Source organism: Erythrolamprus reginae, chromosome 12 (assembly GCF_031021105.1).
Source record: "Erythrolamprus reginae isolate rEryReg1 chromosome 12, rEryReg1.hap1, whole genome shotgun sequence".
In the NCBI taxonomy this organism is placed as follows: Eukaryota; Metazoa; Chordata; class Lepidosauria; order Squamata; family Dipsadidae; genus Erythrolamprus; species Erythrolamprus reginae.
The window spans coordinates 2619737-2635793 of record NC_091961.1 but is presented as its reverse complement, the minus strand read 5'-3'; the positions used below and the strand labels follow the sequence as shown (position 1 = coordinate 2635793).

Below are 16057 nucleotides of genomic sequence, written 5' to 3'. Positions count from 1 at the left end.
GGATAGATAGATAGAATTTTTATCTCAACTTTTAAGATGTTATAGTACTATATTGTGTAATATATGTAATACAGTAACACTAGATCTGTCATATACAATAGTAATAGTATAATAGTAATACCAATAATTGTAAGATATACATTACTATTTTTGTGTATAATATAAGATAGATAGAAGAGGTAGATAGATAGACAGACAGACAGACAGATGATAGCTAGATAGCTAGATAGATAGCTAGATAGATAGATAATTAGATAGATAGATAGATGGTAGATAGATAGATAGATAGATAGATAGATAGATAGATAGTTGATGATAGATAGATAGATAGATAGATAGATGGTAGATAGATAGATAGATAGATAGATAGATAGATAGATGGTAGATAGATAGATAGATAGATAGATAGATAGATAGATAGATAGATAGATAGATAGATAGATGGTAGATAGATAGATAGATAGATAGTTGATGATAGATAGATGGTAGATGATGGATGGATAGATAGAGCTTCTATCTCAACTTTTAAGATGTTATAGTACAATACTGTATTGTGTAATACAGTACATGCAATACACAGTCACACTCTACATGTGTAAATTACAATAGTAATAGTATAATAGTAATAGTGATGTAATATACAGTATATATTACTATTTTTGTGTATAATGATAGACAGACAGACAGACAAACTTTCAAACGTGTGGACTTCAGTATATGGGGTTTGAAGTCCACATACAGTATTTGAAAGTTTGTCAGGTGGTGAATTCTGGGAGTTGAAGTCCACCTATCTTAAATTTGCCAGAGGGTAAATAATCAGTTTGATTCCACACAACATTTTAAAGCCAAACCGACCCTTTTCTTAGCTTACACAATAAACTGAGCCATAAAATAACAACCCAGGCTGGGTTCACTCCCCCACCGACCCCACCAATGCATGCTAACCCATGCTTGCAGGGGACGATGGATATGTTTGGAGAAGACATGGGCGTTGCAACTTAAGGGGAAGGCTGTAAACTGACCAATATTTGATCCACCTGTTAACTTGGGAGCCCTTGGGTGGTGATCTCCTTTAATCTCCAGAGCCCAGACTGTGACTCCTCCCATCTTCCACTGCCTGCATCTACAGATAAAGGCCTGCCCCAGCTTAGCCTAGAGGACTTGGGTGAGTAGGGGCTTTGCTTGTGTAAGTGTGCAAGCCACAACGCGTGTGCAAGAAAGGGAACAGGATGTCCAGTTTCAAGTGGCCTTGCTGGGCGGTAAGTATCTGGGTCATGGATGGTGTGTTTTCCAGTAGGCTTCTTCTACCTTTTGTCTTCAGCCATCACATGGCTTGGGTGGACTTTAGTTTCTCTTAGCCTCTCTAAAATAGGGTAGTTAGGAAATCATGGTTTACAGAAATGTGTTTTGAATTGGAATAAGAAGAAGAAGAAGAGGAGGGAGAGGAAGAGGAAGAAGAAGAAGAGGAGGAGGAGGAGGAGGAGGGAGAGGAAATAGGGTAGTTAGGAAATCATGGTTTACAGAAATGTGTTTTGAATTGGAATAAGAAGAAGAAGAAGAGGAGGAGGAGGAGGGAGAGGAAATAGGGTAGTTAGGAAATCATGGTTTACAGAAATGTGTTTTGAATTGGAATAAGAAGAAGAGGAGGAGGAGGAAGAAGGAGAAGAAGAGGAGGAGGAGGAAGAGGAGGAAGAAGGAGAAGAAGAAGAGGAGGAGGAGGAGGACACGGAAAGCTACCAGGATCTAGTCAGAATCAGTGATTGAAGGCATTTTACACATACAAAAAGGCATTTTGCTTTTGGAAGTAGACAATAGCAGTTTGATGTTTATGGAGATTCTCAGTCATCCAGGTCATGGTTATCCCAAATGTGCTTTTGCAAAAAATAACTGGACGGTTTTATTTTGTTGTTGTTGTTGTTGTTAAGCATTTTGCTTCTTGGCTTTTTCAAAGAAAAAAAGCCAAGAAAACCCAGTTGCCTTTTGGAAAAGCATTTTTTTAGTTCAACAGCAGTTTCAATTCTGCAACTTCCCTGGCCAGGTTTAGGTCTTGAAATAAACCATGTCTGAAGCCTGGTTTGTTGGCTACGTCGCAGAGGCACCTCCCTAATTAAACTGTGGGTTGCAAAGCAGTGTCTGGGTTCTCAAATGTTAAGCCGAGATCAAAACGGCTTTATTATTGCTTAAGGGGGAGTTGTGTGAACTAGAAAAAGGGGTGGCGTGTGTTCCCACCTTATTTGAATCATGGTTTGCCGACTGAGCTACACTTGGTTGGATGCAGATTGCTAAACCATAGTTCATGGTTTAGTTGCCAACTTTGCAGAGTGCACTCAGCTTAAACTAAGCCAACTTCTGTAGGTCCCACCCCTTCTATTAGAACTAAGGAGAAATTTCCTGACAGTTAGCACAATTAATCCGTGGAACCTCTTGCCACCAGACGTTGTGAATGCTCCAATACTGGAAGTTTTTTAAAGAAGATGTTAATACCACTTTATAAGGCCTTGGAAAGGCCACACTTGGAATCCTGCATTCAGTTTTGGTCACCAAGATGCAAAAAGGACGTTGAGACTCTAGAAAAAGTGCAGAGAAGAGCCACAAAGATGATCAGGGGACTGGAGGCTGAAACATATGAAGAACGGTTGCAGGAGCTGGGCATGGCTAGTTTAATGAAAAGAAGGACTAGTGGAGACGTGATAGCAGTGTTTCAATATCTCAGGGGTTGCCACAAAGAAGAAGGAGTCAAGCTATTCTCCAAAACATCTGAGGGTAGAACAAGAAGCAGTGGGTGGAAACTAAACAAGGAGAGAAGCAACTTAGAACTTAAGGAGAAATTTCCTGACAGTTAAAACAATTAATCCATGGAACAGCTTGCCTCCAGAAGTTTTTAAGCAGATGTTGGATAACCATGTGGCTGATGTAGTGTAGGGTTTCCTGCCCAAGCAGGGGGTTGGACTAGAAGACCTCCAAGGTCCCTTCCAACTCTGTTGTTGTTGTTGTTTGTTTATTTATTTATTAGATTTGTATTTTTATTACTTTTCATTTAAGAGATTCTATATTATTATTCATTGAAAATACATGTGTTGTTATGTATGTATGTTTTCATGGAGGAAACAAAATTACTAAAAAAATATGCAAATATTTTTTAATGCGGACTGCCAATTTGGTGGTCGCTGGTTTAGATAATAAAAGCGACTTGAAGTCTTGTGAATATCCTGAGTGGTTTCTATGAAAAAAGGTGGTACATTCTTGGTCAGTTTCTCTTTGTATTGAGGGAGAGAAGTGTTGTAGATGTGGTTGAGAAGCTGTGAAGTATCGCTGGAGGTGTTTTTGGCAAGACGCAAACAAACCCAAGTATCTGTCTAGCTCAGATGGTCCTTATCGGTGACGTACAGCTATCAACTTTTCTGTGAAGGGCCCCCAGCGAGGACAAAACGTACGCGTTGAGTCGGTCCTTGGAAGAATGGGAGATAACAGGCCTGTTACTCAAGTCTGCTACTCCCAATTGGAATGTTCCATCGGGCTCTCTGGTAGAATCCTCCCAAAAATGCACAGGTACAAATTTCAGACACACACACGTTTGAAAATTCAAAACAATGTTCTTTATAATGAAAATTCAGTTAAACCAAGCCCTCCTTTGGTATAGCCAAGAGCCCTCGTCTCCAAACAAACTGGTAATTTGTACAAGTCCCTTATCAGTTCTGAGATACTTAGCTTGCAGCTGGGAGGCAATTCACAGTCCTTTTTCTTTCACAAAGTGACACACACTTTGCTCTGGTTTAGTTTCAAAGCGGGGAAAAGCAACACACCAAGGTCGAAGTCAGCAAGGCAGGCACGAAACACAAGGATCAGATAATCCTCCACAATGGCCAAACCCACAGGCTGCTCTTTATAGCAGCCTCACTAATGACCCCAGCCCCACCCAACCACAGGTGGCCTCATTTTCTTTGATAATAATCTCTCAGTTGTTGCTGCCTATGCATCGCTCTCCCCATGCGTGGCTGTATCATTAACTCTTGTTCTGAATCCAAGGAGGAGAGAGATAATTGATCTCCTTCTGAGCTGTCTGCCCCACTCTCCTCCTCCCTGTCACTCATGTCTTCTTGGTCAGAGGAGCCTTCATCAGCAGATTCCACCAGGGGGTGGGGGGAAACAGGCCTGCAGCATGTGGATGTCTCCCCCACATCCACAGTCCTTGGGGCAGGAGCTGGGCCAGAGCTAACCACAACACGGAAGAAGGGAGAACTTGCTCTCTTTTGTAAATATGAGAGGATGTGGTTGGCACACTTCCTTGGGACAAAGGATTTTTCTGAATCGAGGTCTCCTCCCATGCCATTCTGCTACACACCCTTTGACAAATGGGTCTGGTTTTGTAGCTAAATAGAATGGAATAATAGAGTTGGAAGGGACCTTGGAGGTCTTCTAGTCCAACCCCCTTCTTAGGCAGGAAATCCTATACCATTTCAAACCAATGGATGCCCAATCTCTTCTTAAAAACTTCCATTGTTGGAGCATTCACAACTTCCGGAGGCAAGCTGTTCCACTGGTTAATTGTTCTAACTGTCAGGAAATTTCTCCTTAAGTTCTAAGTTGCTTCTCTCCTTGTTTAGTTTCCACCCATTGCTTCTTGTCCTACCCTCAGGTGCTTTGGAGAATAGTTTGACTCCCTCTTCTTTGTGGCAACCCCTGAGATATTGGAAGGCTGCTATCATGTCTCCCCTGGTCCTTCTTTCCATTAAATTAGACGTAATCAGTTCCTGAAACTGTTCTTCATATGTTTTAGCCTCCGGTCCCTCAATCCCCTTTCTTGCTCTTCTCTGCACTCTTTCTTAGAGTCTCAACATCAAAGCACCTGAGGGTAGAACAAGAAGCAATGGGTGGAAACTAATCAAGGAGAGAAGCAACTTAGAACCAAGGAGAAATTTCCTGACAGCCAGAACAATTAGAAACATAGAAACATAGAAGTCTGACGGCAGAAAAAGACCTCATGGTCCATCTAGTCTGCCCTTTTACTATTTTCTGTATTTTATCTTACAATGGATATATGTTTATCCCAGGCATGTTTAAATTCGGTTACTGTGGATTTACCAACCACGTCTGCTGGAAGTTTGTTCCAAGGATCTACTACTCTTTCAGTAAAATAATACTTTCTCATGTTGCCTTTGATCTTTCCCCCAACTAACTTCAGATTGTGTCCCCTTGTTCTTGTGTTCACTTTCCTGTTAAAAACACTTCCCTCCTGAACCCTATTTAACCCTTTAACATATTTAAATGTTTCGATCATGTCCCCAGTGGAACAATTTGCCTCCAGAATTTTGAATGCTCCAACACTGGAAGTTTTTAGAAAGAGATTGCAAAACACATTGTCTAAAATGCCTGAGCAGGGGGTTAGACTAGAAGACCTCCAAGGTCCCTTTTGTTCTGTTAATAGCAAAAGGGCTCACATACTGGATATCCTTGTTGCGGGTCCTGATTGAGATTCAGATTTATTTTTTTTTTTGGGGGGGGGGGTTGCTTCCAATAATTCACCCAGTAGCAATGTAATAGACTCATATCTTTATAAATTTTTGGCCTTCAATTGGAAGACAACTAAGTTAATTGAACAACCAAAATGGACTTAAATGTCTACACACAGAGTATGAGGAATAAAAGGGATGAATTAGACATTCAAGTAAATGAGGGAAGATATTATATAGATATTATAGAGTTGCTATTATGGAAACTTGGTGAGATGAAACTGACAGAATAGAATAGAATAGAATAGAATTTTATTGGCCAAGTGTGATTGGACACACAAGGAATTTGTCTTTGGTGCAGATGCTCTCAGCGTACATAAAAGAAAAGAGACATTTGTCAAGAATCATGGGGTCCAACACTTAATGTTTGTCATAGGGGTCAAATAAGCAATGAAGAAACAATCAATATTAATAAAAATCTTAGGGATACAAGCAACAAGTTACAGTCATACCGTCCTAAGTGGGAGGAAAAGGATGATAGGAATGATGAGAAAAAAACTAGTAGAATAGAAGTGCAGATTTAGTAAAAAGTCTGACAGTGTTGAGGGAATTATTTGTTTAGCCGAGTGATGGCGTTCGGGGAAAAACTCTTCTTGTGTCTACGGCTCTGTGCGACGTTTTGAGGGCAGGAGTTGAAACAGTTTGTGTCCAGGATGTGAGGGGTCAGTAAATATTTTCACCGCCCTCTTTTTGACTCGTGCAGTATATGCACTATACTTTTTCACTCGTGCATAATGTATCCTTAGTTCTGCAAGCTGAATAAAACCTCTTCCGATTTTATATTTTTCACCTCCTGGCGGGGGGGGGGGGGGACACTATTCCTTTAATAGTTTCAGGCCCTCTGTTTAAGCATTTAACACCCTGCTGGATAGTAACAGCGGTCTACCTTGTTGTCTTGAACCTAACAAGGTCTCCGTTTTTTCACGCCATAACAGATTGCTACTTGCTACAGCTCACCTCGAGAAAGGATGTGTGGAGCAGGACGCTATTAAGGTCTTAGTAAGGGATCTGGGATGGGGAGGAGAGGTGGCAGGTTGTGTAATGCTGGCAGGGGAATTCTGGGAGTTGAAGTCCAAATATCTTCAAGTGGCCAAGGTTGGGAAACAGTGGTGTAATGCAATACCGAAATAGAGCTATTAAAAAACTGCTGGTGCCATAGGTCTGTGTGACCATTAGGTGGCAGTGTTGAACGCATTGGAGAAACTGACTTATTTGTTTGTTTTGCCAAGTAAAGTACATATTGATGGTATACAAAGATATAACAAGGTTTATATACATGATACTAGTAAGAGGGAAACATTAGGACAGGCGAGGGAAGGCGCAACAGTGCGCTTAGGCATGCTCCTTACAGACCTCTTAGAAAAGGGGGAGAAGTCAAATGTAAATAATCTGAGTTTGAAGATTTGGGGGTTTGGGGAAGAAACATAGTCAGGTAATGCGCTCCAGGTGTTGTTCACTCTATTGCCGAAGTCGTATTTTCTGCAGCCTACTTTGGAGCGGTTTACGTTACGTTTGAATCTATTTTTTTAAAAAATATATTTTTATTGATTTTGTAAATATGGTTACATAAAAAACAAACATAAAACAGTGCACAGTGCATGTGCCCATCACCTGACCGACAAGAGAACCCCCATCACCACCACCACCCATTGCGGGGGGGTTCGAAAATTTACTAGTTTATATATATATATATTTCCTTGGCTCTACTTTGCATTTGTTATTACTGAAAGAGTGATTGGAGTTTATTTTTCACATTTGCACCACAGATTCTACTCAACATATAACCTTTCACCTTATTCCATCGTTTGAGTCTATTATGTGCTCATGTGTTGTTGTGGTTGAAGGTGAAGTAGTCACTAACAGGAAGGACATTTTGGTAGATGATTTTATGAACTACTCTTAGATCAGATCGGAGGCGACGTAGTTCTAAATTGTCTAATTGCAATATTTCAAGTCTGATGGAATAAGGTGTTTTGTTGCAAAAGGGGGAGCGAAGGACTCTTCTTGGGAAATATTTCTGGACTCTCTCGATTGTATTTATGTCTGATAGGCAACATTCCAGAATTGGTCTGACCAAAGATTTGTAAGCTCTGGTTAGAACTTCAGTGTTTTTGGAGAAGAAGCTACGTAAGATTAGATTAACAACTCTTAATGCATTTTTGGCAATGGTGTTACAGTGGGCTCTTGCTATTATTATTATTATTATTATTATTATTATTATTATTATTATTATTATTATTACTATTATTATTACTATTATTATTATTATTATTATTATTATTATTATTATTATTATTATTAATTAGATTTGTATGCCGCCCCTCTCCGCAGTCTCAATGACTTAAGTCATTGGATATGAGTTCTCCAAGGTCTTTGACAGAATGAGGGTCATCTACAAGTTCATTTCCACCAAGTTTGCATTTAGTATTCTGATTCTTTTTGTCAATGTGTAAAACCTTTTTAAAAACCTTGTGATGGAGCGCCCATGATTTCTGGTGGCAAGTCGTCCCACTGATGAATTGTCAGGAAATTTCTCCTTCATTCCAGGTTGCTTCTCTCCTTGCTTAGTTTCCATCCATCCATACCCTAGCGATTTCTTTTGGTGAATGAAATATTTACTTCACCCTCGGGGCTATCTAACAAGATGAAATTCAATGGTGAAAAAAGTCAGGTTCTACATTAAGGCAAGAAAAACAAAACACACCAGGTTCAGTCTAAGTGGTAGCCACTGTGAGAGGGACCTTGGAGTCCTAGTGGACAACCATTTAAACAGGGGCCAGCCGTGTGCAGCAGCTGCCAAAAAAGCCAACACAGTTCTAGGCTGCATCAACAGAGGGAGAGAATCAAGATCACATGTTAATACCACTTTATTATTATTATTTATTAGATTTGTATGCCGCCCCTCTCCGTAGACTCGGGGCGGCTCACAACAATAACAAGAACAATGTAAGAACAAATCTAATAATTTAAAAAACGCTAAACCCCCCATGATTAAAAGCAAACATACACACAAACATACCATGTATAAACTGTATAGGCCCGGGGACATGTCTCAGTTCCCCCATGCCTGATGTCAGAGATGGGTCTTAAGAACTTTTTACGAAAGGCAAGGAGGGTGGGGGCAGTTCTCATCTCCGGGGGGGAGCTGGTTCCAGAGGGTCGGGGCCGCCACAGAGAAGGCTCTTCTCCTGGGTCCCGCCGAACGACATTGTTTGGTCGACGGGACCCGGAGATGGCCAACTCTGTGGGACCTAACTGGTCGCTGGGATTCGTGTGGCAGAAGGCCACACTTGGAATCCTGCATTCAGTTTTGGTCGCCACGATGCAAAAAGGATGTTGAGACTCTAGAAAGAGTGCAGAGAAGAGCCACAAAGATGATTAGGGGACTGGAGGCTAGAACATATGAAGAACGGTTGCAGGAACTGGGCATGGCTAGTTTAATGAAAAGAAGAACCAGGGGAGACATGATAGCAGTGTTTCAATATCTCAGGGTTTTCCACAAAGAAGTCAATCTATTTTCCAAAGCACCTGAGGGTAGAAAAAGAAGCAATGGGTGGAAACTAAACAAGGAGAGAAGCAACTTAGAACTTAAGGAGAAATTTCCTGACAATTAGAACAATTAATCCGTGGAACAGCTTGCCTCCAGAAGTTTTTAAGTAGTGTAGGGTTTCCTGACTAAGCAGGGGGTTGGACTAGAAGACCTCCAAGGTCCCTTCCAACTCTGTTGTTGTTGCTGTTATTTCTTGAGTTGCCAAGTTTGAAGACCTCTGGATTAATAGTTGTGTCAGGACTATTAACTAGGCACACACAAGGCACGCATCCGGCATGCGGCGAGAAAATAATAATAATAATAATAATAATAATAATAATAATAATAATTTATTAGATTTGGATGCCACCCCTCTCCGAAGACTCGGGGCGGCTCACAACAATAATAATAACAGTATACAATGTAACAAATCTAATATTAAAAATTATCTAGAACCCAACATTTAAAAACCATGCAACACATACATACCAAACATAAACTATATAAGCCCGGGGGAGATGTCTCAATTCCCCCATGCCTGGCGATACAGGTGGGTCTTGAGCAATTTACGAAAGGCAAGGAGGGTGGGGGCAGTTCCGATCTCTGGGGGGAGTTGGTTCCAGAGGGCCGGGGCCACCACAGAGAAGGCTCTTCCCCTGGGGCCTGCCAGACGACATTGTTTCGTCGACGGGACCCGGAGAAGATCCCCATTTGAGATCCGTTACACCAGTGTTTCCCAACCTTGGCCACTTGAAGATACTTGGACTTCAACTCCCAGAATTCCCCAGCCAGCAAATGCTGGCTGGGGAATTCTGGGAGTTGAAGTCCAGATATCTTCAAGTTCCCAAGGTTGGGAAACACTGCGTTACACCCTTGCCACTGCTGCGCATCCCTGGCTGCCAAAGGGCCACTGGATTTTACTCAAACCCTTTTCGCCCTTTCGCCCTTGTTAGCAGCAGGAGCAAATCTCTTGGGCCCACTCCGGTGTTGACGGCAGAGTTCCCTTCCCCTGGCCCTGGCGTGGCCTTCCTTTCCCTTGTGGCATTGACACCTGCCCCTCCCCCCTGGCACTTTGTTGCCGGGGAGAGAGAGAGAGAGAGGCCGAGAGCTATTAAACATCCCTCCTGACATAATGATGGGCGAGGGAAGGAGAGAACACAGTCCATTAGCATCTGGCTCGCCCTGCAACAGCAACCAGCAGCAGCGGCTGGCGGCAAAGTGCTTGGATTTTTAGGTGGGATGCAATGCAACTTCCCTGGCTCGCCCAAGAGTGGGGATTAGCAAAGGGAGGCAGGCAGGCTGGAGAGAGGATTGACCGGGTCTCGGCTCAGGCCACCGGACCATGGCAGAGCGGCAGAGCAGGTCCCACCATCCAGACACAGCTGGGGTAAGTATCCCCCGGGCGTCCTCTCTGGGATGACAACACCCTGTTGTCCTGAGCGTTGTTGTTTATTTATTTTATTTATTTATTTATTTTGTCCAATACACAATGAGGGTTTTAGTGGGTATATATCTATACTGTATACACATAGTAAAATACATGATGAAGGTTATAGAGGAGATACTCATAGTAAAATATATCTAAGAAATAATAGAAAAGAAGATAAAGTAATAAAACATATCAATGAAAGAATAGAAGAAGAGATATAGGAATAGAAGAAAGGAATAGGAGATATAGAAGAGCAATAGGACAGGGGATGGAAGGCACTCTAGTGCACTTGTACTCGCCCCTTGCTGACCTCTTAGGAATCTGGATAGGTCAACCATGGATAATCTAAGGGTAAAGTGTTGGGGGTTTGGGGATGACACTACAGAGTCCGGTAATGAGTTCCACGCTTCGACAACTCGGTTACTGAAGTCGTATTTTTTACAGTCAAGTTTGGAGCGGTTAATATTAACTTTAAATCTGTTGTGTGCTCTTGTGTTGTTGTGGTTGAAGCTGAAGTAGTCGCCGACAGGCAGGACGTTGCAGCATATGATCTTGTGAGCAATACTTAGATCTTGTTTAAGGCGTCTTAGTTCTAAACTTTCTAGGCCCAGGATTGAAAGTCTAGTCTCATAGGGGATTCTGTTTCGAGTGGAGGAGTGAAGGGCTCTTCTGGCTCTTCCTCTTTCCAAAGGTTTTCAGGGGTGGGGTGCTGCCTGGATTGGGGGAGAACGCAGTGGGGTAGCCAAAATGAAGCTCCACCCCAGAGCCCCCAATTTGCACTGAAAGATGTTGAAAGAAAACGCAGGGCGTCCTGCATAAGCCACGGCCACAGTGTGGTAGTAAAAAAAATTGGTAGCCCTTCAATGAAAGCGTCTGTCCTTTGCAAACAAGCTGGGGGATTCTGGGAGTTGAAGTCCACAGGTCTTAAAAGTTGCCGAGGTTGGACGCCTCGGTAGAGCGTTCAAGGGATTGGGTTTTATTGCCATGGGATGGGGGGTTAACTCAGAGTCTACTCCTACAGCCAGGGGTGGGCTGCTGCCCGGACCGGGATGGGTGGGTGGGAGAACGTAGTGGGGTAGCGAAAATGGAGCTCCACCCCAGAGCCCCCAATTTGCACTGAAAGATGTTGAAAGAAAATGCAGGGTGTCTTCTTTGGGCAGCTTCTACATTCTTCCTGAAAGCTACAAACTGCAGTGCTCCCTCGATTTTCACTGGGGATGCATTCTGAGACCACCCGCGAAAGTCGAATTTCTGCGAAGTAGAGATGCGGAAGTAAATACACTATTTTTGGCTATGGACAGTATCCCAAGCCTTCCCTTCACACTTTAAACCCCTAAATTACAATTTCCCATTCCCTTAGCAACCATTCAGATTATTACTCACCATGTTTATTTATGAAAGTTTATTCAAAAAAATATTTATTAAAGGCAGACGAAAGTTTGGCGATGACATATGACACCATCAAGTGGGGAAAACCGTGGTATAGGGGGAAAACAATGAAGTATTTTTTAATTAATATTTTTGGAAAACCGTGGTAAAGACTTTCCGCGAAGTTTGAACCCGCAAAAATTGGGGGAACACTGTACTACAAACAAAAGTATCTAGGAAAAGTCTAAGGAGATAATATTTGGAATGAATTCTATGTGATCTGGGTTTCTGCCTCCCCCTCCTTTCCGAATGGCTATAATATTCTCTGGAACAGAGGTCTTCCTAGCTGGCTGGAGAATTCTGGGAGTTGAAATCCACAAGTCTTAAAGTTGCCAAGTTTGGGAACCCCTGCTCTAGAAAAATAAAATGAATACTGCTTGAATCCTCATGTTTTGCCAGGAACCTTGATTTTGTTTGGTCGTCTGCAGGAAGGAGGGTTAAGACTTTTATGTGGAATGGGGCATTTTGGGATGTTCACTTAGGCTGTGAAAGTAGCAAGGGACACTTTAGATTGTTGCCTTTGTGTAAGTGATGATGTTGTGAGTGGCCATTCCAATCACGAAGGCACCTTTTAATCACAAGGTTCAAAATGGGCTTTCCAAATTCTACGCAAGATGTTTCTTTCATTTCACGGTTCTATAGCTGCCCACTTCTAGGATGTGGGTGAATTCGATGACCTGCTTGTTTAGTGTCCATTGATATGGGTGTTGTTTTGAGGTTCTTGGAAAGTCCTTGGCCAAGTCACGTGATTGCCAAGCCACTCCCACCTGGTCACATGGCTGACAAACCACTCCCACCCAGCCACAAGCCACGCCCACAGTGTGGTAGTAAAAATTTTGGTAGCCCTTCACTGGTGGTAAGTATCCACCGGACGTCCACTCTGTGACAACATAATAACGCTCCACACCCTGTTGTCCATTCGCTTGTTATCCTCCTCTTTCCAAGAGCTTTTTATCCTTTGCAAACAAGCTGGGGGATTTGGGGAGATGAAGTCCACAGGTCTTAAAAGTTGCCAGGGTTGGACGCCTCTCTTCCAGGGATTGTGTTTTATTGGCTTGGGAGGGGGGTTAACCCGGGGTCTACTCCTATAGTCTTCTCAGGTGGGCAATGACATAAGTCAGGGGGTAGGCAAAGTTGGCTCTTCTATGACTTGTGGACTTCAACTCCCAGAATTCCTGAGCCAATCATGCTAGCTCAGGAATTCTGGGAGTTGAAGTCCACATGTCATAGGAGAGCCCACTTCGCCTACCCTTGACATAAGGCAACCTACCCATGGACATGTCTTCACTGGGATCTGGAATGCATGGGGTGACTTTCAGCCCCACCTCTTTCCTTTGGATGCCCCTAAATTGCTGAGAGAACATAGGTTTCAAGTTTCAAGTTTATTGGATTTATATGCCGCCCCTCTCCGAAAATTCGGGGCGGCTAACAGCAATCATAGACAGTATATAATAATAATCCAATACTAAAATCAAATTAAAACCCCTTAATACAGAAAACCAGACACACATACAAACATACCATGCATACCATTGTAACGGCCTAAGGGGAGAAGAGATCTTAATTCCCCCATGCCTGGCGGCAGAGGTGGGTTTTAAGTAGCTTACGAAAGGCAAGGAGAGTAGGGGCAATTCTAATCTCTGGGGGGAGTTGGTTCCAGAGGGCCAGGGCCGCCACAGAGAAGGCTCTTCCCCTGGGTCCCGCCAAGCGACATTGTTTAGTTGATGGGACCCGGAGAAGGTCCACTCTGTGGGACCTAACTGGCCGCTGGGATTCGTGCGGCAGAAGGTGGTCCCTGAGGTAATCTGGTCCGGTGCCATGAAGGGCTTTATAGGTCATAACCAACACTTTGAATTGTGACCGGAAACTGATTGGCAATCAGTGCAGACTGCGGAGTGTTGGTGTAACATGGGCATATTTGGGAAAGCCCATGACTGCTCTTGCAGCTGCATTCTTCACGATCTGAAGTTTCCAAACACTTTTCAAAGGTAGCCCCATGTAGAGAGCGTTACAGTAGTCGAGCCCCGAGGTTCCCTGTAGGCCGTGACTTCTGCTGCAGTCCTTTATCCAAGGTGGTTTATTGCAGGGATTCCGTGGCAAAGCAATGGAAAATGGCAAAAGTTTAGCAAAAATGGGTGAATCTTGAGTTGAAGCACTTATGTATGTAGATGAGTCAGTGTGAAGGCTTCCCTCCTTGGCCTTGTGTCCATCTTCCCAACTCGGGTGCTGTTGTTTGATTTTGTTCACACAACACGTTCAGTTGAAATATTTATGAGATGATTGAAGTGCCATGCTCATTTTGGTTAGTTTTTATTGCGTTTTGTGGTATGGTTACAAAAGGGCCAGTGGAACAGAATATATGTAGCTCAGGGTTGAAATGAAGGGGTTCTCTCTCTCTCTCTAACTATCATTTATCTGTCTTCTATCTGTCTGTCTTCTGTCTGTCTGTCTGTCTATCTATCATTATCTGCCTGCCTGCCTGTCTATCTATTTATCATCTTTCTTCTTTCTGTCTATCTGTCTATCAATCATCATTATTATCTATCTGTCTGTCTGTTTATCATCTATCATCTGTCTGTCTGTCTGTATCCATCTATCTATCTATCTATCTATCTATCTATCTATCTATCTATCTATCTATCTATCTATCTATCTATCTATCATCCATCTAGCTACCTACCTACCCTGTTTCCCCCCAAAATAAGACCTCCCCTGATAAGAAGCCCAATCAGACTTTTGAGCACATGGTAATAAGGCCAAGTGCTTATTTCAGGGTTCAAAAAAAAAATTAAGACAGGGTCTTATTTGGGGGGGAACATGGCAACATCATCAATGCTAGAAGGGAGTGGGGTTAGAGGAGGAGAAAGAGGAGGAGGTGGTGTTGGTGTGTGTGTGGGTCCTTGGTACTCTCTGAGCTTGTGGTTTTCTTCGAGACATTTCATTACCCAACTAGGGAACATCATCACCAGTGCTAGCACGATTAAAAAACCCTCCACCAGAATGTGAGGAAGGAAGGATGCAAAAAAACCACTGTGTGCTTATACTTTGCTTTTTTTTAAAAATCTCCCCTTGTGGAAATTCCCATTATGTGTGTTGGAGAAACCCAGCCTGCTGTTTGTTTACATCCTGGGGGAACCAAGGAAAGCTGGTTAACCAAATTAAGTATATTGTAGATAAAGCTCATCTATTGGGGCTAGTTTACTAAGCAGACCCCCTGCATGTTCTTATTAAAAGCAGGAATTAATAGAATCGCGAGAGAAGCTGGGATGTTTATGGAGAAAAAGTTCCCGTTTTGGACTTAGTTTAGTTTATTAGATTTGTATGCCGCCCCTCTCCGAAGACTCGAGGCGGCTCACAGCACAACAGTAATACATTACAAATCTAATAATAAAAAAATTCATTTAAGAAGGGATTAATAATATAATAAAACCCCTAACTATGCAGTCATACACATTCAACCTAATCTATCATACAGTAAGACCAAAAACATAATAAAAAAGGGGGAAAGATGGTAATTATCTCCACGCCTGGCGACAAAAGTGGGTCTTCAGCATTTTACGGAAGACGAGGAGGGTGGGGGCTGTTCGAATCTCTGGAGGGAGTTGGTTCCAGAGGGCCGGGGCCGCCACAGAGAAGGCTCCTCCCCTGGGTCCCGCCAGCCGACATTGTTTGGTCGACGGGACCCGGAGAAGGCCAACTCTGTGGGACCTTATCGGCTGCTGGGATTCGTGCGGCAGGAGGCGGTCTCGGAGAGGTAGACTAACTTTACGGTCACTTTAAATTTGCACTGATCAGGAGATGTTAAAAGGACATTTTGTGGCATTTTTCAACCTGTGGTTGGGACGTTAAGTGGCTGCTCTCGGTAATGAAAGGGGGTGGTGGTGTGTGCATTAGCAAAAAATATTTCAGAGAGCCTCTGGTAAATATCTCAGAAAAGAAAACGAAATAGGAGCTGGATATAAAACCAAACCTCATCTTCAAGATCTCAGAGGAGCATGCAAGGATATTCAGAGATGGGGGTTTTTTGATTCCAGAATTAGTGAGTAAGCCAGTTTGAAGATTGAACTGGTTCCACTGTTTTCCGCCTGATGCCCGATCCAAAAACCACAGGCTGCGACTTCCCGAATCCTCAGCTGGCATAGAAGGATAAATTTCTGGGTG

General features: G+C 42.9%; 1 protein-coding gene across 10 annotated transcripts in view; it reads left to right on the top strand.

The window, feature by feature from the left end:
- Positions 1-1139: 1139 nt before the first annotated feature.
- ANK1 (ankyrin 1) overlaps positions 1140-16057 on the top strand; it is a 105324-nt gene continuing 90406 nt past the window's right edge. For 6 of the 10 annotated variants that reach the window (XR_011560435.1, XR_011560436.1, XR_011560437.1 and 3 more), the window contains exon 1: positions 1140-1259. Coding sequence is in view for 7 of the 10 variants with exons in the window: in XM_070765491.1 (XP_070621592.1) it covers positions 1230-1259 (30 nt within the window). In the remaining 3 variants the exon portion in view is untranslated. The remainder of the gene's footprint in view (positions 1260-16057) is intronic. The other 4 variants (XM_070765497.1, XM_070765492.1, XM_070765494.1 and 1 more) reach the window with 1 other exon arrangement.